The sequence below is a fragment of the Raphanus sativus genome, chromosome 3 (genome assembly GCF_000801105.2).
Source record: "Raphanus sativus cultivar WK10039 chromosome 3, ASM80110v3, whole genome shotgun sequence".
NCBI classification, from domain to species: Eukaryota; Viridiplantae; Streptophyta; class Magnoliopsida; order Brassicales; family Brassicaceae; genus Raphanus; species Raphanus sativus.
Window position 1 is genome coordinate 6,355,349 of NC_079513.1, and position 23,380 is coordinate 6,378,728.

General features: G+C 31.6%; 1 protein-coding gene across 1 annotated transcript; it reads right to left on the minus strand.

Moving 5' to 3' along the window:
• Positions 1-20,964: 20,964 nt before the first annotated feature.
• LOC130509757 (uncharacterized) lies at positions 20,965-22,975 on the minus strand. Its single transcript, XM_057005940.1, has 6 exons — positions 22,913-22,975; positions 22,338-22,732; positions 22,138-22,264; positions 21,739-22,050; positions 21,450-21,662; positions 20,965-21,357 (listed from the first exon to the last, which is right to left on the minus strand). Exons 1-6 carry the CDS (start codon positions 22,913-22,915, stop codon positions 21,043-21,045), a joined length of 1,365 nt encoding a protein of 454 aa, XP_056861920.1. The 5' UTR covers positions 22,916-22,975; the 3' UTR covers positions 20,965-21,042.
• Between the last annotated feature and the right edge of the window lie 405 nt (positions 22,976-23,380).

The following is a 23,380-nucleotide window of genomic DNA, read 5'->3' on the forward strand; positions in this document are numbered from 1 at the left end:
AGATTTGAATCCTATACATATATTTATAAATTTTGGTTCCGCTTAGGTTTAGATTCAATTTATCCTTCTCAGATTTTTTTTTGAACACTATAAACATCCCACATCGTGTGGATGTTGTGTTCCTGAGCAATATATATGTGATTAGGTAATCCTCCATTTATGAGCTAGTTTTTGGGTGTGAGTTAGGCTTATCACTAATATGGTATCAGAGCCCATTGTTAAGTCCAACCAAATGATTTCCTATATTAAAATGACTCATCTTGTTGTGGTATTTCAGAGATGTTAGACTTGAGCTGTTTCCATTGGACCGTTTCCCATCCACATCTCGAGAAGGGCTATTAACATCCCACGTCGTGTGGATATTGTGTCATTGGGCAATATATATGATTGGGTAATCCTCCACTCATGAGCTAACTTTTGGGTGTGAGTTAGGCTCATTACTAATAAACACCATCCTTCTCAGATTCTTTTTGTTTTCTTCCATTATATTTTCCAAATAAGGGTAAACCATCATTAACATTCGGTTGCTCTGTGTCTTGAGTCGTAAGTGGGTTCTTGTCGTGCAAGCGGACTTATGCCGGACTTATGCATTTTTACAATATTTTTTGGAAATCGTCAATTTGCTCGCTCGAAGCTGTGGTTTTTATGCTGTTAGAATTTAAAATGATAAAATCATTTTATTTTGTTTGAAACATTTGGGTGTTTAAGTTAACTCTTTCCTACTTAACGCTTGGCTAAATTTTACTAGAAAATAACATGTTTCATGTTTTCTACATAAAATCTCAACGAACATATTCCGACGAAATGACATGTTTCATGGACAAAATTCACACGATAAGTTATACTTGATTGTATTATATGGGTTTGTGTTATATGATAGTATATGTTGAAATGGTTAAAAAAATTATTTGGCTATCTATATAACCAAAATACTCTTATTGTTTTTTGCACACATTCAAATCAACTTCTACATTTAATGTATTTGAACTAAAGTAGTTAAAGTTGAGTGATCTATTGCAAAATTTTCGCGATATTTTGCAAGTGAAGCCAAAACACAACGAAATATCATGTGTTAATTGCAAGATCAATGAACAAGTATTTTAAGCCCCTTAATGCGAAGGTGACAGATGGCACTGGTCTAACTTGATATATCCGGGCAACAGAGGACGAGGACACTTCGGGTTTCTCGGGATCCCCCGTTGATGGAACAATTCTGGTGGTCACTAAGTTGCAACTGGAGACCACAAAAATCATAACAGACGACGAAGAAGTTAGCTCTGAACAAGAGGGTTTAAAGGCGACAACAAGAGAAACACAAAAAAAATTTGGCTAAAAGAAAATATGAGCAAAAGGCAGTGACAAAGACGATGCTTACGCACAACTATTATCTTTGATAACTATTATCTTCCACCGGAGAGTATCAAGTTAACGGAGGTCTCAAAAATCATTTCAGAAAGACTTTCTCTCTGTATCGAGAATGAATTTCAAGTTTATCTTTGATAACCTTACTTTTTAAAGACTATATAACTGAAATGGCGGGAAAAGAGAGAAGTTATGAGAAATATGTTTGCTTTATTTTATCAAAGGAAAATTCAGTCGTCAACCCTACATAATTCTTCGACTAAAGTCTTCTTTGTTCTACTGATTTTGGAAACGGACGTAGCCATTTATTCAACAGTAAATTTAAGAGATTCCGTTTATATAATGAAAAACATTATCCTATATATTAATTGAGAAATCAGTCTAATGATATGCTTACCTGTCGTTCATAGAAGAGATTTCCAATTAATTGTTATAATTTAATTGGTTAATAATTTTTCATTTTTCATTTATTTAATTAAATTTTTTAAAAGGAAACTATTCATTGAATTACCTAGTCTAATTTATGTTATCAAACATACAATTAAGCATCTTAAATATAGATAAATTAACGTAACTTGTTTATAGAGATAATTAAATATCTAGATTACATTATATAAATTGATAAGATACATATAAATACATATGATACTGTAGAAACAATTATAAAAACAGATTTTATTATGTTTATATTAGTAGTGAATAAAATAATTCATAGATTTTAGAAACTAGTTAGTCTCAACTTAATAATATTAATTAAATTCACTCATTCACTATATATATATTATACAATGTGTCAAATGAATGTAAAACAGTCAAATATATAATTCTACTTTTAGGTCTACTTTTTTCAGTGTGTGTCAGTTAATTCTAATGGTCTGGAATGATTTAAAAAAGATAACCTATTATAGTTATAAAACTATAATTTTTTTTTAATTTGACTATGTTGTTAGTTAATAAATGTAAACGTCTTTGTGAGTCAGCAAATATAACTGCAGTTGAAGTATATTAAAAGTTCATTTGGATGTTATTCATTACATTTTTCACAATTTAATTGTTTTATAGTGTGTGTTAATAAATCTTAATGGCCTTGAATGAATTTCAAAAGTTAATGTATTATAATTATGGACTAGCAAAATTCTTGTTTGATTAGGTTGTAAGTAACAAGTGTAGACTTACTTAAAGCCTGCTTAGACTTCATTAGAAATCTACACTAACTAAAAAATTCAGATCTAAAAATATACATTTAGAAAATTTGAAATTATTATGTTCTCAAAAATATTTCAAAATACAAACAAAAAATTTCATAGTAGAAAACTTAAAAAAAATGGAGTTTGAATCTACTAACTTAGCTCAATATAAATAAAAAATAAATATTTAAAATGAATAGATGTATATCTTACATTTTTGGAAAGATGATTTGGAAATTTTGGAAAGAATACCTGCAAAATAAGATACAATTATGAAAAAAAATATAAGAAAAAATAAAATCATATTTTAGTATACTTCATTTGAAGTCTACTCTATTAGAAATTTTTTAGATTGAAAAATATATACATTTAAAACATGAAAATAACTTTGGATAAAAAATATTAGAAAAAAAATTATATAAAATAGTAGTAAAGTAAAGACATACAGTTTGAATATGTAACTTTATTTAAATATAAATACAAAACACACATTTAAATTCTATAGATGCAAATCTTACATTTTTGGGAGGACAAGATGAAAACATGGAAGAAAATACCTGTAAAATAAGATATAATTATGAAAAAACTAACATAGGAAAAAAAATTAAAGTCATATTTTTGTAGATTTCCAATGAAGTATAGTAGCTTTAACTTTTAAGCAGACTTCACTAAACGTCTACTCTATCACAGCTAATTTTCAGATCTAAAAAATCTGTACATTTAGAAATTTTAAAATAGTTTTTAATCTAAACATACTTCAAAAATAGAATTTGTAAGATGGAATATTAGCAAAGTAAATGCACAGAGTTTGAATCTTTAACTTTATTTGAATATAAACATAAAAATAAACATTTAAAATCTATAGATCTAAAACTTACATTTTTAGAGGTGAAGATGAAAACTATGAATAATAATACCTACAAAAATATTGTGCGAAAGACATGAGACAAAATTACCAATTTTAACAAAAAAAATTCTTCACATTCAAAGAATTAAGAAAGAAATGAGAGAGTTTTAGAGATATTTTTCTGAAAGCAATCAGAGCGGCAAAAGGGTGGCAGGTTTCTCTACCACCACTCAAACAATGCTCTGTTTCATCTAAAGACTGTCAAGCCTCAGACCCCTGATCTTTCTCAGGTGCCGGCGAATGTGAATTTTGTGTATTCTGATGCGGCTTGGAATAGCTCTACATGTGGAGGTGTAGGGGTGGGCACTTTACCCGATACCCGAAGTGGCACCCGAACCCGACTCGAAAAACCCGAACCGAAATCCGAACCGAAATAGCAAAATACCCGAACGGATATTAAGTTAGGAGAGATTGGATATCCGAACCCGAACGGGTAATACCCGAACCCGAATGGATATCCGAAGATAACCAAACATATGTATACTTACCCTTATTTTTCTAGTTTACATCTCTCATTTTATTTAAAATATTTATATTGATGTTACACATACTTTAAGATCATATAGTATACATATAATTATGAAGAAAATCATTTGATATTCATTTAAAATGCATGTCAAACTTTTTGTTTCATGTATTAACAAAAGTTACATCCAAAGTTTAAAAACAATAGCCAAATTAAGTTTTTTTTTTGAAATGTTATCTCCAAATCTATTAATCATTCAACAGAAAAATCAGTTAAGGGAAATCTATTTTTTTTTAATATAAGAAAATTAAAAAATTGAAAATTTTACTTTTATTTCTTCTAAAATCTAAATATTCGAACCCGATCTGAAATAACCGAACCCGAACTAAAAATACCCGAACCCGACCCGGAGTACAGAAATACTCGAACGGGTTCTATATCCCTATACCTAAATATCCGACCCGAACCCGAACGGGTACCCGAACGTCCACCCCTATGGAGGTGACTTGATCTGGATTTGCACAGACTCAGGAGGCACAGACCGGTTTCAAGGAACTGATACTCGACGCTAATAGCTTCAGCTTTAGCAGCAGAAGCGTTTGCGTTAAAAGCAGGCCACTCTCAGGCTGTCTCTTCTGGCATTAAAGATGCGATATGTGTCTCAGATTCAAAGTGCCTTATTGATATGATCGCAGGAAACAAGTCTGTGGTTGCTCTCCAAGGGATACTCCATGACATATTGTGTTGAGTCGATCCCTCAAATCTATCTATTTTCGTTTTATTTCTCGGGTCTGTAATGAACCAGCTGATAGGCTGGGTAATATCTCCCTGTTTCAGTTATCAAACAATCTCTCTGAGATTTCCAACTCTGTTCTTGTTTAAGTTTAATTGAAAGTGAAAGGTTTTACCAAAAAAAAAGTAGTGAGTTTTAGAGAGAAATGAGACAGTTTTAAGAACTTGTGCAGCCATTTTAGAAAGATATTGTGTAAATTTCATTTATATAGGGAGACAAAAACTGTAATTAAGTTAAATTTACGAAAATATAATCTTCTTTTGAAGTCTACTAAAATTAAACTTTTGGACTAGACGTTGTTGTAATCTGATCAGTAGAGTTTTTGGAAGTCTACTATGATAATTTCATTATTGTTGTTTATTCTTCATTTATAATAATTTGAATATATGATCTTTTTTTTCAAAAAAAAATATATGAAAGAAAATAAAATTTTCGTTAAGCTTTAATCAATGGAAAATGAAGAAATAAAAACACAAAAATAGATATTTTATTACGTTATGTTAATGATAAGCTAAAGTATATTTTCCATTTCCAGATCACTTTTGGATATGAAAAATGTACACTATAATATTTTTCATGTTTCAGTAGTCAGGTTTTTTGTAAAACTTATAATAAAATTTACATCGCATTGTTAGACCTTTTTCCTTTAATTATTTTGTTGTCTTCTTTTATTTCATATTTTTATTTATTTGTTTATTTATTCTATTCACTTATGATATTTTTATATTTCATTTTTTCATCTATATGTTTTTGCTGAATATATTTAACAGTATTCATTTAATAATAAATCTAATTAATAAATATGAATATGAAAATTGTGGGACAGTGTGTTGAAAAAAATTGTAAACAATTCCCAAATAGATTACTGGAGTTCTCCTGGTAAATTTTTTGTTGGCAAAAATGACCTTGTTTTGTTCGGAAAAAACCCATACTTGGAGGAATCTAGGTACATAAATAACCTAGCCTTAGCCATCAACATCATCAATATGTCAACCATAGTCACCAGAAAATACTTAGGCAATGACATCTTCAAGTATACCTCTTCTGGTCAATACACACATCTGCACAAAATTACAGAATGGGTTGAATAAAACTACATATGATAACAAAACAAAAATTAATAATGTTATAGAGTTAATTATTAAGCGTTTATTAATTTTTGAGAAATACAATATTTGGTTTCTTTGTTAAAGTTGAAGAAACGAAAGATATTGATAAAAAAATCATATTGTACTAAGCTAGCCATAGATCATAGCGATTAGCATTATCATATGATACTATGGTCTATAGAGCTCAAAACTCAATAATCCAAACGAGTTTTTAACCATGAATAGATAAAACAACAACTATTTTGAGAGGCATATTAGTAACTATTTCACACGGAATAAACAAATTATAAACCACAATTTAACATGCAATTTTTTTTTTGCAGCTTTAACATTCACGCATTCACAAATTAATAATTAAAAGATAAAGCGACATTAATTAGTTTAATTGTTTAAGTTGTAATCAGAACCACCGTATTAGCATCCAGGTTATTAAGATCAGAGTTGATTTCCATACCAGAATTTCCACCTCCCACCATAAGAACATTTTTACCGAATGTTAACACTGTACTGACTCGAATGCACAATCTCACTAGTGAAAGTATCAAGCTCTTTTACCGCTGGAATATTGCCATCTCCGTTCTCTCCAGTCATTACCACCACAAACTCCGACCAGTATCACAAAATCTGGAGGTTGTCCAGGTGGGACTTTGAAGTGGTTTCGACGCTTAATACCTAATTTTTTAACTTTCCATCAGCATATGTTGTTTTATTTAATTCATTCTCTAAATTTTTGCAGAGGTATATATTGACCAAATAAGAGAAATACTTGGGGATGTTATTGCTGAAGTAATTTGCCGTGAATATGGTTGACACATTGGTGATCCCGCTGGTTAAGGCATTGTTATTTATGTACGGAGATCCCTCTCCAAGTATTGAATCGTCCGACGAAAACAAGGTATTTTCGCTACCAAATTCTTTACAGGAAGAACTCCAGTCATCAATGTGGGAACTGTCCAAAAGATTCGTGAAAACAAGATTCAGGTACCTTCTTTTTTCATAATTTAATTTTTTGTACACATTGTTCATCAAATTTCATGTCCATCTTTATAACTAGATTGTTGTATATATATATATGTGTGTGTGAGTGTGTGTAATGACAATCGCTATGATGTTTGGCTAGCTTATATATGAGTTTTATCAATGTCTTTGGTTTCTTCAACTTTAAGAAAGAAACCAAATCTTTTATTTCTCAAATAGTTAATTATAAACGCTTAACAACGAACTTTGTAATATTCTTAATTATTTACCATATGTTTGTTTTACTCATTCCATTCTGTAAATTTGTTCAGAAGCATATATTGACTAGAGAAGATGTATACTTGGAGATGTTATTTCTGAAGTATTTTCAGGTGACTACGGTTGACACATTGGTGATGTTGATGGCTAAGGCAAGGTTATTTATGTACAAAGATCCTTCAAGTATGGGCTTGTCCAACCAAAATAATGTCTTTTTTGTTACCAAATTGTTTACCGGGAGAACTCCAGTCATCTATGTGGGGACTGTCCAAAAGATTCACGGTGGCAAGATTCAGATACCTTCCATCGTCCATAAAAAAAATAAACACTGTCCATAAAAGTCCATATTCATCTTTATTAATTAGATTTCTTATGAAATGACTAGTGTTAAATATATTCAGTAAAACCATATACATGAAATGAAAATAAATATATAATAAGTGAAAGGAAGAAAACACAACTGAATAAGAAAACTAAATAAAATTAAAATAAGTAAATGAAAGAATAAAAGGAAAAAGGTATTATTGTGTACTTTTAATGTAATTTATAAAAAAAAAACCTATAAAAGTTTTACAAAAAAAAATCGACTACTAAAACATGAAAATATTTTTGTGTACTTTTTTCATATCCAAAAGTTATAAACTTTATTTCTGGAAATGGAAAAATATACTTTAGCATATCATTAGCAAAATATCTATTTTGTTTGTGTTTTTATTTCTTCATTTTCAATAGATTAAAGCTTGACGAAAGCTTGATTTCTTTCAAAAAGTGTAATATAATTTTGTGGTAAACAATAAAACATTATCATTAACTATTGATGCACTATAGGTTATTCATGGTGGCATAGAAAGCATCAAAAGCGAGATTTTGACTTTTGAAAATGGACTGAAACAAGATTTACACGCAATTGCATCTGTGACTGATAAACGCTCCATCTGTAATTGGTTAAAGGTCTCCCCAAATACCCTCTATAAAAAATAAATTAAAACGCTTTAACATAATTGACTGAATAAATATGATAATGATTTGTTTTTTGTATAAACATAGAAAGGAGAGAAGAATCTTTAGTCTGCTGTATTTTAGAGGAAAAGAATCGCCGGAGCCGCCCAAGATGCTATGTCAATCACCCAAGACATCAAATATATCTTGGAAACTACCAAATATTAAAGACTTTGTGGAACACAGAACCATCGTGTCAGTTTTAGTTGAGTCTTCTGTTTCACTCGGCCTTCTTCCATAGAGAAATACACTTACAAAGATGAACACTGAGTGAAACACTAGATTCACCTAGAACAGACACAATGTTTCCTGATTTATTCCACAATGTATAGTATTTTGTAGTTGCCAAGATAGATTTGATGTCTTGAGCGATCGAAATAGCATCCTGGGCAGCTGCGGTGATCCCCTTCCTAGAAAATCTAGCACAGTAAATATTTTTCTATCCTTTCTAATTCTCCATCATAGGGGTTTTTGAGGAAACCATCATCCTTCATCGCATACTTATAGTTCTGTGTCTATAATTTCACAAAACACATGACCATTATTATATTTATTCGGTCAGTTACGTTAAAGCGCTTTAATTTTTGTTTTCTATAGAGGGTTTTTGGGAAGACCTTTAACCAATTGCAGATGGAGCGTTACCTAGACACAAACACAATGACATGTAAATCTTGTTGCAGTCAATTTCCAAATGTCAAAGTCTGCTTCGATGATTTCTATGCCACCATTTATAACATATAGCTAGTGATAATGTTTACTTGTTTTCCACTTTATTATATTAACACATTTTGAAAGAAAATAAAGTTTTCGTGAAGCTTTAATCAATGGAAAATGAAGAAATAAAAACACAAAAATAGATATTTTATTAAATTATGTTAATGATAAGCTAAAGTATATTTTCCATTTCCAGATCACTTTTGGATATGAAAAATGTACACAATAATATTTTCATGTTTCAGTAGTCAGGTTTTTTGTAAAACTTATGATAAAATTTACATCGCATATATATGTTTTTGCTGAATATATTTAACAGTATTCATTTAATAATAAATCTAATTAATAAATATGAATATGAAAATTGTATCGCATATATATGTTTTTGCTGAATATATTTAACAGTATTCATTTAATAATAAATCTAATTAATAAATATGAATATGAAAATTGTGGGACAGTGTGTTTAAAAAAATTGTAAACAATTCCCAAATAGATTACTGGAGTTCTCCTGGTAAATTGTTTGGTGGCAAAAATGACCTTGTTTTGTTCGGAAAAGCCCATACTTGGAGGAATCTAGGTACATAAATAAGCTAGCCTTAGCCATCAACATCGTCAATATGTCAACCATAGTCACCGGAATATACTTAGGCAATGACATCTTCAAGTATACCTCTTCTGGTCAATATACACATCTGCACAAAATTACCGAATGGGTTGAATAAAACTACATATGGTAACAAAACAAAGATTAATAATGTTATAGAGTTAATTATTAAGCGTTTATTAATTTTTGAGAAATACAATATTTGGTTTCTTTGTTAAAGTTGAAGAAACGAAAGATATTGATAAAAATCATATTGTACTAAGCTAGCCATATATCATAGATACTATGGTCTATAGAGCTCAAAACTCAATAATCCAAACGAGTTTTTAACCATGAATAGATAAAACAACAACTATTTTTGAGAGGCATATTAGTAACTATTTCAAACGGAATAAACAAATTCTAAACCACAATTTAACATGCAAATTTTTTTTTGCAGCTTTAACGTTCACACATTCACAAATTAATAATTAAAAGATAAAGCGACATAAATTAGTTTAATTGTTTAAGTTGTAATCAGAACCACCGTATTAGCATCCAGTTTATTAAGATCAGAGTTGATTTCCATACCAGAATTTCCACCTCCCACCATATGAATATTTTTACCGAATGTTAACACTGTACTGACTCGAATGCATAATCTCACTAGTGAAAGTATCAAGGCCTTTTACCGCTCGAATATAGCCATCTCCGTTCTCTCCAGTTGTTACCACCACAAACTCCGAACAGTATCACAAAATCTGGAAGTTGTACTGGTGGGACTTTGCAGTGGTTTCGACGCTTAACACCTAATTTTTTAACTTTCCATCAGCATATGTTGTTTTATTTAATTCATTTTCTAAATTTGTGCAGAGGTATATATTGACCAACTAAGAGATATACTTGGGGATGTTATTGCTGAAGTAGTTTGCCGTGACTATGGTTGACACTGGTTAAGGCATTGTTATTTATGTACGGAGATCCCTCTCCAAGTATTGAATCGTCCGACGAAAACAAGGTATTTTTGCTACCAAATTCTTTACAGGAAGAACTCCAGTCATCGATGTGGGAACTGTCCAAAAGATTCGTGAAAACAAGATCCAGGTACCTTCTTTTTTTCATAATTTTTTTTTGTACACATTGTTCATCAAATTTCATGTCCATCTTTATAATTAGATTGTTGTATATATATATATATATATATATGTAGTGTGTGTAGTGACAATCGCTATGATCTTCTGCTAGCTTATATATGAGTTTTATCAATGTCTTTTGTTTCTTCAACTTTAAGAAAGAAACCAAATCTTTTATTTCTCAAATAGTTAATTATAAATTCTTAACAACGAACTTTGTAATATTCTTAATTATTTACCATATGTTTGTTTTACTCATTCCATTCTGTAAATTTGTTCAGAGGCATATATTGACTAGAGAAGAGGTATACTTGGAGATGTTATTTCTGAAGTATTTTCCGGTGACTACGGTTGACACATTGGTGATGTTCATGGCTAAGGCAAGGTTATTTATGTACAAAGATCCTTCAAGTATGGGCTTGTCCAACCAAAAGAATGTCCTTTTGTCACCAAATTGTTTACCGGGAGAACTCGAGTCATCTATGTGGGGACTGTCCAAAACATTCACGGTGGCAAGATTCAGATACCTTCCACCGTCCATAAAAAAATTTAACACTGTCCATAAAAGTTCATATTCATCTTTATTAAGTAAATTTCTTATGAAATGACTAGTGTTAAATATATTCAGTAAAACCATATACATAAACTGAAAATAAATAATACTAAGTGAAAAGAAGAAAACACAATTGAATAAGAAAAATAAATAAAATTAAAGTAAGAAAATAAAAGAATAAATGGAAAAGGTCTTATTGTGTAGTTTTAATATAAGTTTAAAAAAAATCTATAAAAGTTTTACAGAAACAAAAATTGACAACTAAACCATGAAAATATTATTGTGTACTTTTTCATATCCAAAAGTTATAAACTTTATTTCTGGAAATGGAAAAATATACTTTAGCATATCATTAGCAAAATATCTATTTTGTTTGTGTTTTTATTTCTTCATTTTCATAGATTAAAGCTTGACGAAAACTTGATTTCTTTCAAAATGTGTAATATAATAAAGTGGTAAACAATAAAACATTATCATTAACTATTGATGCACTATAGGTTATTAATGGTGGCATACACGCAATTGCATATGTGACTGGTTAACGCTCTATCTGCCATTGGTTAAAGGTCTCCCCAAATACCCTCTATAAAAAATAAATTAAAACGCTTAACATAATTGACTGAATAAATATGATAATGATTTGTTTTTTGTATAAACATAGAAAGGAGAGAAGAATCTTTAGTCTGCTGTATTTTAGAGGAAAGGAATCGCCGGAGCCGCCCAAGATGCTATGTCAATCACCCAAGACATCAAATATATCTTGGAAACTACCAAATATTAAAGACTTTGTGCAACACAGAACCATTCTGTCGGTTTTAGTTAAGTCTTCTGTTTCACTCGGCCTTCTTCCATAGAGAAATACACTTACAAAGATGAACACTGAGTGAAACACTAGATTCACCTAGAACAGACACAATGTTTCCTGATTTATTCCAAAATGTATAGTATTTTGTAGTTGCCAAGATAGTTTTGATGTCTTGAGCGATCGAAATAGCATCCTGAGCAGCTGCGGTGATCCCCTTCCTAGAAAATCTAGCACAGTAAATATTTTTCTATCCTTTCTAATTCTCCATCATAGGGTTTTTGAGGAAGCCATCATCCTTCATCGCATACTTATAGTTCTGTGTCTATAATTTCACAAAACACATGACCATTATTATATTTATTCGGTCAGTTACGTTAAAGCGCTTTAATTTTAGTTTTCTATAGAGGGTTTTTGGGAAGACCTTTAACCAATTTCAGATGGAGCGTTACCCATACACAAACACAATGACATGTAAATCTTGTTTCAGTCAATTTCCAAACGTCAAAGTCTGCTTCGATGATTTCTATGCCACCATTTATAACATATAGCTAGTGATAATGTTTACTTGTTTTCCACTTTATTATATTAACACATTTTGAAAGAAAATAAAGTTTTCGTGAAGCTTTAATCAATGGAAAATGAAGAAATAAAAACACAAAATTAGATATTTTATTAAATTATGTTAATGATAAGCCAAAGTATATTTTCCATTTCCAGATCACTTTTGGATATGAAAAATGTACACACTAATATTTTCATGTTTCAGTAGTCAGGTTTTTTGTAAAACTTATAATAAAATTTACATCGCATTGTTAGACCTTTTTCCTTTAATTATTTTGTTGTCTTCTTTTATTTCATATTTTTATTTATTTGTTTATTTATTCTATTCACTTATGATATTTTTATATTTCATTTTTTCATCTATATGTTTTTGCTGAATATATTTAACAGTATTCATTTAATAATAAATCTAATTAATAAATATGAATATGAAAATTGTGGGACAGTGTGTTGAAAAAAATTGTAAACAATTCCCAAATAGATTACTGGAGTTCTCCTGGTAAATTTTTTGTTGGCAAAAATGACCTTGTTTTGTTCGGAAAAACCCATACTTGGAGGAATCTAGGTACATAAATAACCTAGCCTTAGCCATCAACATCATCAATATGTCAACCATAGTCACCAGAAAATACTTAGGCAATGACATCTTCAAGTATACCTCTTCTGGTCAATACACACATCTGCACAAAATTACAGAATGGGTTGAATAAAACTACATATGGTAACAAAACAAAAATTAATAATGTTATAGAGTTAATTATTAAGCGTTTATTAATTTTTGAGAAATACAATATTTGGTTTCTTTGTTAAAGTTGAAGAAACGAAAGATATTGATAAAAATCATATTGTACTAAGCTAGCCATAGATCATAGATACTATGGTCTATAGAGCTCAAAACTCAATAATCCAAACGAGTTTTTAACCATGAATAGATAAAACAACAATTATTTTTGAGAGGCATATTAGTAACTATTTCACACGGAATAAACAAAATCTAAACCACAATTTAACATGCAAATTTTTTTTGCAGCTTTAACGTTCACGCATTCACAAACTAATAATTAAAAATAAAGCGACATTAATTAGTTTAATCGTTTAAGTTGTAATCAGAACCACCGTATTAGCATCCAGGTTATTAAGATCAGAGTTGATTTCCATACCAGAATTTCCACCTCCCACCATAAGAACATTTTTACCGAATGTTAACACTGTACTGACTCGAATGCACAATCTCACTAGTGAAAGTATCAAGCCCTTTTACCGCTGGAATATAGCCATCTCCGTTCTCTCCAGTTGTTACCACCACAAACTCCGACCAGTATCACAAAATCTTGATGTTGTACTGGTGGGACTTTGCAGTGGTTTTGACGCTTAACACCTAATTTTATTAACTTTCCATCAGCATATGTTGTTTTATTTAGTTCATTCTCTAAATTTGTGCAGAGGTATATATTGACCAAATAAGAGATATACTTGGGGATGTTATTGCTGAAGTAATTTGCCGTGACTATGGTTGACACATAGGTGATCCCGCTGGTTAAGGCATTGTTATTTATGGACGGAGATCCCTCTCCAAGTATTGAATCGTCCGACGAAAACAAGGTATTTTTGCTACCAAATTCTTTACAGGAAGAACTCCAGTCATCGATGTGGGAACTGTCCAAAAGATTCGTGAAAACAAGATTCAGGTACCTTCTTTTTTTCATAATTTTTTTTTGTACACATTGTTCATCAAATTTCATGTCCATCTTTATAATTAGATTGTTGTATATATATGTGAGTGTGTGTAGTGACAATCGCTATGATCTTTGGCTAGCTTATATATGAGTTTTATCAATGTCTTTGGTTTCTTCCACTTTAAGAAAGAAACCAAATCTTTTATTTCTCAAATAGTTAATTATAAATTCTTAACAACGAACTTTGTAATATTCTTAATTATTTACCATATGTTTGTTTTACTCATTCCATTCTGTAAATTTGTTCAGAGGCATATATTGACTAGAGAAGAGGTATACTTGGAGATGTTATTTCTGAAGTATTTTCCGGTGACTACGGTTGACACATTGGTGATGTTGATGGCTAAGGCAAGGTTATTGATGTACAAAGATCCTTCAAGTATGGGCTTGTCCAACCAAAAGAATGTCCTTTTGTCACCAAATTGTTTACCGGGAGAACTCGAGTCATCTATGTGGGGACTGTCCAAAAGATTCACGGTGGCAAGATTCAGATACCTTCCAACGTCCATAAAAAATTAAACACTGTCCATAAAAGTTCATATTCATCTTTATTAAGTAGATTTCTTATGAAATGACTAGTGTAAATATATTCAGTAAAACCATATACATAAACTGAAAATAAATAATAAGTGAAAAGAAGAAAAACAATTGATTAAGAAAAATAAATAAAATTAAAATAAGAAAATAAAATAATAAATGGAAAAAGGTCTTATTGTGTACTTTTAATATAAGTTTTAAAAAAATCTATAAAAGTTTTACAGAAACAAAAATTGACAACTAAACCATGAAAATATTATTGTTTACTTTTTCATATCCAAAAGTTATAAAATTTATTTCTGGAAATGGAAAAATATACTTTAGCATATCATTAGCAAAATATCTATTTTGTTTGTGTTTTTATTTCTTCATTTTCTATTGATTAAAGCTTGACGAAAACTTGATTTCTTTCAAAATGTGTAATATAATAGAGTGGTAAACAATAAAACATTATCATTAACTAGTGATGCACTATAGGTTATTAATGGTGGCATACACGCAATTGCATCTGTGACTGGTTAACGCTCTATCTGCAATTGGTTAAAGGTCTCCCCAAATACCCTCTATAAAAAATAAATTAAAACGCTTTAACATAATTGACTGAATAAATATGATAATGACTTGTTTTTTGTATAAACATAGAAAGGAGAGAAGAATCTTTAGTTTGCTGTATTTTAGAGGAAAGGAATCGCCGGAGCCGCCCAAGATGCTATGTCAATTACCCAAGACATCAAATATATCTTGGAAACTACCAAATATTAAAGACTTTGTGGAACACAGAACCATTGTGTCGGTTTTAGTTGAGTCTTCTGTTTCACTCGGCCTTCTTCCATAGAGAAATACACTTACATAGATTAACACTGAGTGAAACACTAGATTCACCTAGAACAGACACAATGTTTCCTGATTTATTCCACAATGTATAGTATTTTGTAGTTGCCAAGATAGATTTGATGTCTTGAGCGATCGAAATAGCATCCTGGGCAGCTGCGGTGATCCCCTTCCTAGAAAATCTAGCACAGTAAATATTTTTCTATCCTTTCTAATTCTCCATCATAGGGTTTTTGAGGAAGCCATCATCCTTCATCGCATACTTATAGTTCTGTGTCTATAATTTCACAAAACACATGACCATTATTATATTTATTCGGTCAGTTACGTTAAAGCGCTTTAATTTTTGTTTTCTACAGAGGGTTTTTGGGAAGACCTTTAACCAATTGCAGATGGAGCGTTACCTAGACACAAACACAATGACATGTAAATCTTGTTTCAGTCAATTTCCGAACGTCAAAGTCTGCTTCGATGATTTCTATGCCACCATTTATAACATATAGCTAGTGATAATGTTTACTTGTTTTCCACTTTATTATATTAACACATTTTGAAAGAAAATAAAGTTTTCGTGAAGCTTTAATCAATGGAAAATGAAGAGATAAAAACACAAAAATAGATATTTTATTAAATTATGTTAATGATAAGTTAAAGTATATTTTCCATTTCCAGATCACTTTTGGATATGAAAAATGTACACAATAATATTTTCATGTTTCAGTAGTCAGGTTTTTTGTAAAACTTATAATAAAATTTACATTGCAGTGTTAGACATTTTTTCCTTTAAATCTTTTATTGTTTTCTTTTATTTCATATTTTTATTTATTTGTTTATTTATTCTATTCATTTATGATATTTTATATTTCATTTTTTCATATATATTTTTGCTGAATATATTTAACTGTATTCCTTTAATAATAAATCTAATTAATAAATATGAATATGAAAATTGTGGGACAGTGTGTTTAAAAAAATTGTAAACAATTCCCAAATAGATTACTGGAGTTCTCCTCGTAAATTTTTTGGTGGCAAAAATTACCTTGTTTTGGTCGGAAAAGCCCATACTTGGAGGAATCTAGGTACATAAATAACCTAGCCTTAGCCATCAACATCATCAATCTGTCAACCATAGTCACCGGAAAATACTTAGGCAATGACATCTTCAAGTATACCTATTATGGTCAATACACGCATCTGCACAAAATTACAGAATGGTTGAATAAAACTACATATGGTAACAAAACAAAAATTAATAATGTTACAGAGTTAATTATTAAGCGTTTATTTATTTGGAGAAATACAATATTTGGTTTCTTTGTTAAAGTTGAAGAAACGAAAGATATTGTTAAAAATCATATTGTACTAAGCTAGCCATAGATCATAGATACTATGGTCTATAGAGCTTAAAACTCAATAATCCAAACGAGTTTTTAACCATGAATAGATAAAACAACAATTATTTTTGAGAGGCATATTAGTAACTATTTCACACGGAATAAACAAAATCTAAACCACAATTTAACATGCAAATTTTTTTTGCAGCTTTAACGTTCACGCATTCACAAATTAATAATTAAAAAATAAAGCGACATTAATTAGTTTAATCGTTTAAGTTGTAATCAGAACCACCGTATTAGCATCTAGGTTATTAAGATCAGAGTTGATTTCCATACCAGAATTTCCACCTCCCACCATAAGAACATTTTTACCGAATGTTAACACTGTACTGACTCGAATGCACAATCTCAGTAGTGAAAGTATCAAGCCCTTTTACCGCTGGAATATAGCCATCTCCGTTCTCTCCAGTCGTTACCACCAAAAACTCCGACCAGTATCACAAAATCTTGATGTTGTACTGGTGGGACTTTGCAGTGGTTTTGACGCTTAACACCTAATTTTTTAACTTTCCATCAGCATATGTTGTTTTATTTAATTCATTCTCTAAATTTGTGCAGAGGTATATATTGACCAAATAAGAGATATACTTGGGGATGTTATTGCTGAAGTAATTTGCCGTGACTATGGTTGACACATAGGTGATCCCGCTGGTTAAGGCATTGTTATTTATGGACGGAGATCCCTCTCCAAGTATTGAATCGTCCGACGAAAACAAGGTATTTTTGCTACCAAATTCTTTACAGGAAGAACTCCAGTCATCGATGTGGGAACTGTCCAAAAGATTCGTGAAAACAAGATTCAGGTACCTTCTTTTTTTCATAATTTTTTTTGTACACATTGTTCATCAAATTTCATGTCCATCTTTATAATTAGATTGTTGTATATATATGTGAGTGTGTGTAGTGACAATCGCTATGATCTTTGGCTAGCTTATATATGAGTTTTATCAATGTCTTTGGTTTCTTCCACTTTAAGAAAGAAACCAAATCTTTTATTTCTCAAATAGTTAATTATAAATTCTTAACAACTAACTTTGTAATATTCTTAATTATTTACCATATGTTTGTTTTACTCATTCCATTCTGTAAATTTGTTCAGAGGCATATATTGACTAGAGAAGAGGTATACTTGGAGATGTTATTTCTGAAGTATTTTCCGGTGACTACGGTTGACACATTGGTGATGTTGATGGCTAAGGCAAGGTTATTGACGTACAAAGATCCTTCAAGTATGGGCTTGTCCAACCAAAAGAATGTCCTTTTGTCACCAAATTGTTTACCGGGAGAACTCGAGTCATCTATGTGGGGACTGTCCAAAAGATTCACGGTGGCAAGATTCAGATACCTTCCATTGTCCATAAAAAAATTAAACACTGTCCATAAAAGTTCATATTCATCTTTATTAAGTATATTTCTTATGAAATGACTAGTGTTAAATATATTCAGTAAAACCATATACATAAACTGAAAATAATAATAAGTGAAAAGAAGAAAACACAATTGATTAAGAAAAATAAATAAAATTAAAATAAGAAAATAAAATAATAAATGGAAAAAGGTCTTATTGTGTACTTTTAATATAAGTTCTAAAAAAATCTATAAAAGTTTTACAGAAACCAAAATTGACAACTAAACCATGAAAATATTATTGTTTACTTTTTCATATCCAAAAGTTAAAACTTTATTTCTGGAAATGGAAAAATATACTTTAGCATATCATTAGCAAAATATCTATTTTGTTTGTATTTTTATTTCTTCATTTTCTATTGATTAAAGCTTGACGAAAACTTGATTTCTTTCAAAATGTGTAATATAATAGAGTTGTAAACAATAAAACATTATCATTAACTAGTGATGCACTATAGGTTATTAATGGTGGCATACACGCAATTGCATCTGTGACTGGTTAACGCTCTATCTGCAATTGGTTAAAGGTCTCCCCAAATACCCTCTATAAAAAATAAATTAAAACGCTTTAACATAATTGACTGAATAAATATGATAATGACTTGTTTTTTGTATAAACATAGAAAGGAGAGAAGAATCTTTAGTCTGCTGTATTTTAGAGGAAAGGAATCGCCGGAGCCGCCCAAGATGCTATGTCAATTACCCAAGACATCAAATATATCTTGGAAACTACCAAATATTAAAGACTTTGTGGAACACAGAACATTGTGTCGGTTTTAGTTGAGTCTTCTGTTTCACTCGGCCTTCTTCCATAGAGAAATACACTTACATAGATTAACACTGAGTGAAACACTAGATTCACCTAGAACAGACACAATGTTTCCTGATTTATTCCACAATGTATAGTATTTTGTAGTTGCCAAGATATATTTGATGTCTTGAGCGATCGAAATAGCATCCTGGGCAGCTGCGGTGATCCCCTTCCTAGAAAATCTAGCACAGTAAATATTTTTCTATCCTTTCTAATTCTCCATCATAGGGTTTTTGAGGAAGCCATATCATCCTTCATCGCATACTTATAGTTCTGTGTCTATAATTTCACAAAACACATGACCATTATTATATTTATTCGGTCAGTTACGTTAAAGCGCTTTAATTTTTGTTTTCCACGGAGGGTTTTTGGGAAGACCTTTAACCAATTGCAGATGGAGCGTTACCTAGACACAAACACAATGACATGTAAATCTTGTTTCAGTCAATTTCCAAACGTCAAAGTCTGCTTCGATGATTTCTATGCCACCATTTATAACATATAGCTAGTGATAATGTTTACTTGTTTTCCACTTTATTATATTAACACATTTTGAAAGAAAATAAAGTTTTCGTGAAGCTTTAATCAATGGAAAATGAAGAAATAAAAACACAAAATTAGATATTTTATTAAATTATGTTAATGATAAGCTAAAGTATATTTTCCATTTCCAGATCACTTTTGGATATGAAATATGTACACAATAATATTTTCATGTTTCAGTAGTCAGGTTTTTTGTAAAACTTATAATAAAATTTACATTGCAGTGTTAGACATTTTTTCCTTTAATTCTTTTGTTGTCTTCTTTTATTTCATATTTTTATTTATTTGTTTATTTATTCTATTCACTTATGGTATTTTTATATTTCATTTTTTCATATATATTTTTTGCTGAATATATTTAACAGTATTCCTTTAATAATAAATCTAATTAATAAATATGAATATGAAAATTGTCGGACAGTGTGTTTAAAAAAATTGTAAACAATTCCCAAATAGATTACTGGAGTTCTCCTTGTAAATTTTTTGGTGGCAAAAATTACCTTGTTTTGGTCGGAAAAGCCCATACTTGGAGGAATCTAGGTACATAAATAACCTAGCCTTAGCCATCAACATCATCAATCTGTCAACCATAGTCACCGGAAAATACTTAGGCAATGACATCTTCAAGTATACCTATTCTGGTCAATACACGCATCTGCACAAAATTACAGAATGGGTTGAATAAAACTACATACACTACAAGAAAACAAATAATTAACGAGGGCCATTTTCCTCGTTAATTCCTCGTAAAAGGAGGTTTACGAGGAATTAACGAGGAAAAGCCTTTCGTCGTTTTTCGTCCGTCGTAAAAAAGGATTCGTCGCCATTTCCTCGTAGTATAGCGAGGTTTCTCTTTCCTCGTAAAGACGAAGTTAATATTTCGTCGTAAGTTCCACGCCCCATTTCCTCGTAAATCACTCGCCTAATTTCCTCGTACAAACCACGTGAACCTCGCGTCGTTACTTACACGTAAGATCCTTGAAATCATATCCTCGTAAATTCGATGTAATATCCTTGAAAGGATTTCCTCGTAAAATCGATGTAGAATCGTTGAAAGGTTTTCCTCGTAAAAACCTCGAAAGCCTTTCCTCGTAAAGACCTCGAAAGACTTTCCTCGTAAAAACCTCGAAACTATTTCTTCGTAAATTTCTCGGAAACATTTTCGTCGTAAATAACTCGTAGACTTCCATTTTTCGAATTAATAAAATATTATTTGATAAATATAATAATTATTAATTTAACAAAATAAAAATATTTAAATATTGGATTTATAAATAAATTTTAAATAAAATTCACAAGCAACAAAATATTTTATATATAATTAAGTTTTGGATTTTATAATACATAAACCGAAAAAAAACTAAAAAAACTAAGGCTCGTTCATCGCCTCGTAGAATTCCTCGCTCCTCCTCGTAACATCCTCCTCGTTATGTGTGCCCGATGACTCGCCTGGAATGGGATTTTGTTGTTTCATGTTCCTCAACAAAGCTTCCCATTCCGGATTTGTGGACGCTATAACGTCGATGAAGGCTTCGAGTCCACTCACACGGCTTTTGGTCGCGCCCAGCTCGGAACGCAACTGAGTGACTTCTTCGGTCTGTCTCTGAGCATAAGATGATGTCGCTCTCGGGACATCATTGACGGAACCGATCCCCAACGTACGTCCCTTTTTCTTAGGGACAACCTTAAAAACAAAAAAATTATATTTGTTAGTTAAATTTAAAAGGGAAATTTAATCAATTAATAATTAAAAAGATATAATGTTAAAAAATTTACCTCCTCGTAAATCTTATCCACTTCAGTTGTGGATAAGGTAACTGGTAATCCGTCGCCGGACTGCTGGGTCAGCTGAGTCTGGCGCTCCTCAACCCGAGCAATTACGTTGTTGTAGATTTGCTCGGACTTGCCATCTAAAAACTGGCCCGCCTTGTTTTTGTGGGTCCGCTCGTAAAGTTCCGGAAGAGTCGGGAGACGTCCCAACTCTTTGGCCTAAAAACATTTAAGAAAATTGTTAGAAATATATTTAATTATATTAAAAATAATAATTAAATATTTAATTACGTACCATTTTCAAACGGACACCGGCATGTGGTTTTTGGCCCGTAGAGTGTAGCATCGGGCCGTTACCGTGCTCGTCTACCGTGTTACGGGCGGCAGCACAAATGTTTGCGATCCTAATGGAGTTAGGATCCTTCCAGTAACGGATGAGGCCGTCCCAAACATCCGTGGTAAGCTCAGCGGGTTTGCCACGGGTGTACCCCTTGACGATCCAGGCACCCTTCCAGTTGCAAACCGTGTCCGACAAGCGAACTTGCGCCTTTTCGTAAAACGCCTTCCTCACTCTCTCACTGACCCCGATGGACCAATGATACTTTTGCTGCAAAAAAAAATTAATAATTAGTTAATAAAAAAAAAATTAATAATTAGTTAATAAAAAAAAAAATTAATTAATAGAATTACTTACAGCGTAAATCTTGAACCACGTCTTTCGGATGTAGATCGGCGTCAATTTCCAGTTTGGATGCGCCATGGAGAAGTAACCTTTAATCGTCTCGGTTACATCTGTCGCAAGGGAATTGTCAACCCCAAACCTGGAAAAAAATGAAAATTTAAATTATTTAATGAAGTTATAAATTAAATTAATTATTTAAAAAATACACTTACCATAAAGTCCCGTCGGGTCTGTCGGGGTCTATGATTGGTAAACCAGCTCTGCCTGGCATACCAAGAATATCCTCGACAGTGTACTGCGAGAACGGAACAGTAGGTGGCACCATGAGATCGGGATGAACAGCGGCGGGGATCTCAGGAGGAGCCATCGGAGGAGGCACCGGAGGAGCCATCGGAGGAACCATCGGTTGAGCCATCGGCTGAGCCATCGGCTGAGGCTGAGCCATCGGAGGAGGAATCGGAGGGAAGAAATGCTGAGTCTCGGGAACAGACTCCTGATCTGAAGAACCTGAACCGCCGGCACCTGAAGAAGAACCTGGCGGGTCTAACTGACTACCAGGCTCACCGAATATCTCCCTGTAGTGAGCAGTAAGCATGCGCTGGCGAACCTGCAAAAATATATTTTTTTGAGATTATGATCATCAATAATTAAAAAGCTATCATCAATAATTTAAAAATCTATCTAACAAACATAAAATCCGTAAACCTATCTAAATTCTCTAAACTAACCACCTAAATTAACCACCTATCTAAATTGTCTAAACTAATAAAGGGGGCGAGGAAATTACCATTTTCGGAGGAGAGAGGAATGGGAAAGGAGTTAGAGACGAAATGGGGAGGAAGTGGAGAGGAAGTTGGAGGAAATGGACAGTGTGGGTTTTGAGGTTGTATATATAAGTTACGGAGGTCTCGCAATTTCCTCGTAAGTTTACGAGGAATTAAAAGAGGCCCGTGTTCCTCTTTCTCGTAAAAACCTCGTAAGCTTACGAGGAAATTGCGAGGGCCCGTCCCAAATTAAACGATAAATTAGCGAGGCCCGTCTTTTTTTACTCGTAAAACCCTCGTAAATTACGAGGAAATTGCGAGGGCCCGTCCCAAATAAAACGAAATGAAATTTCGAGGCCCTCTTTCTGTTCCTCGTAAATGCTTCGTAAGTTACGAGTTATTAACGAGGTTATTTTCTAAACCTCTAAACTCTAAACCCCCAAACCTTAAACCCATCTTTCTTATATTCTACTTCATATATTCATAACATT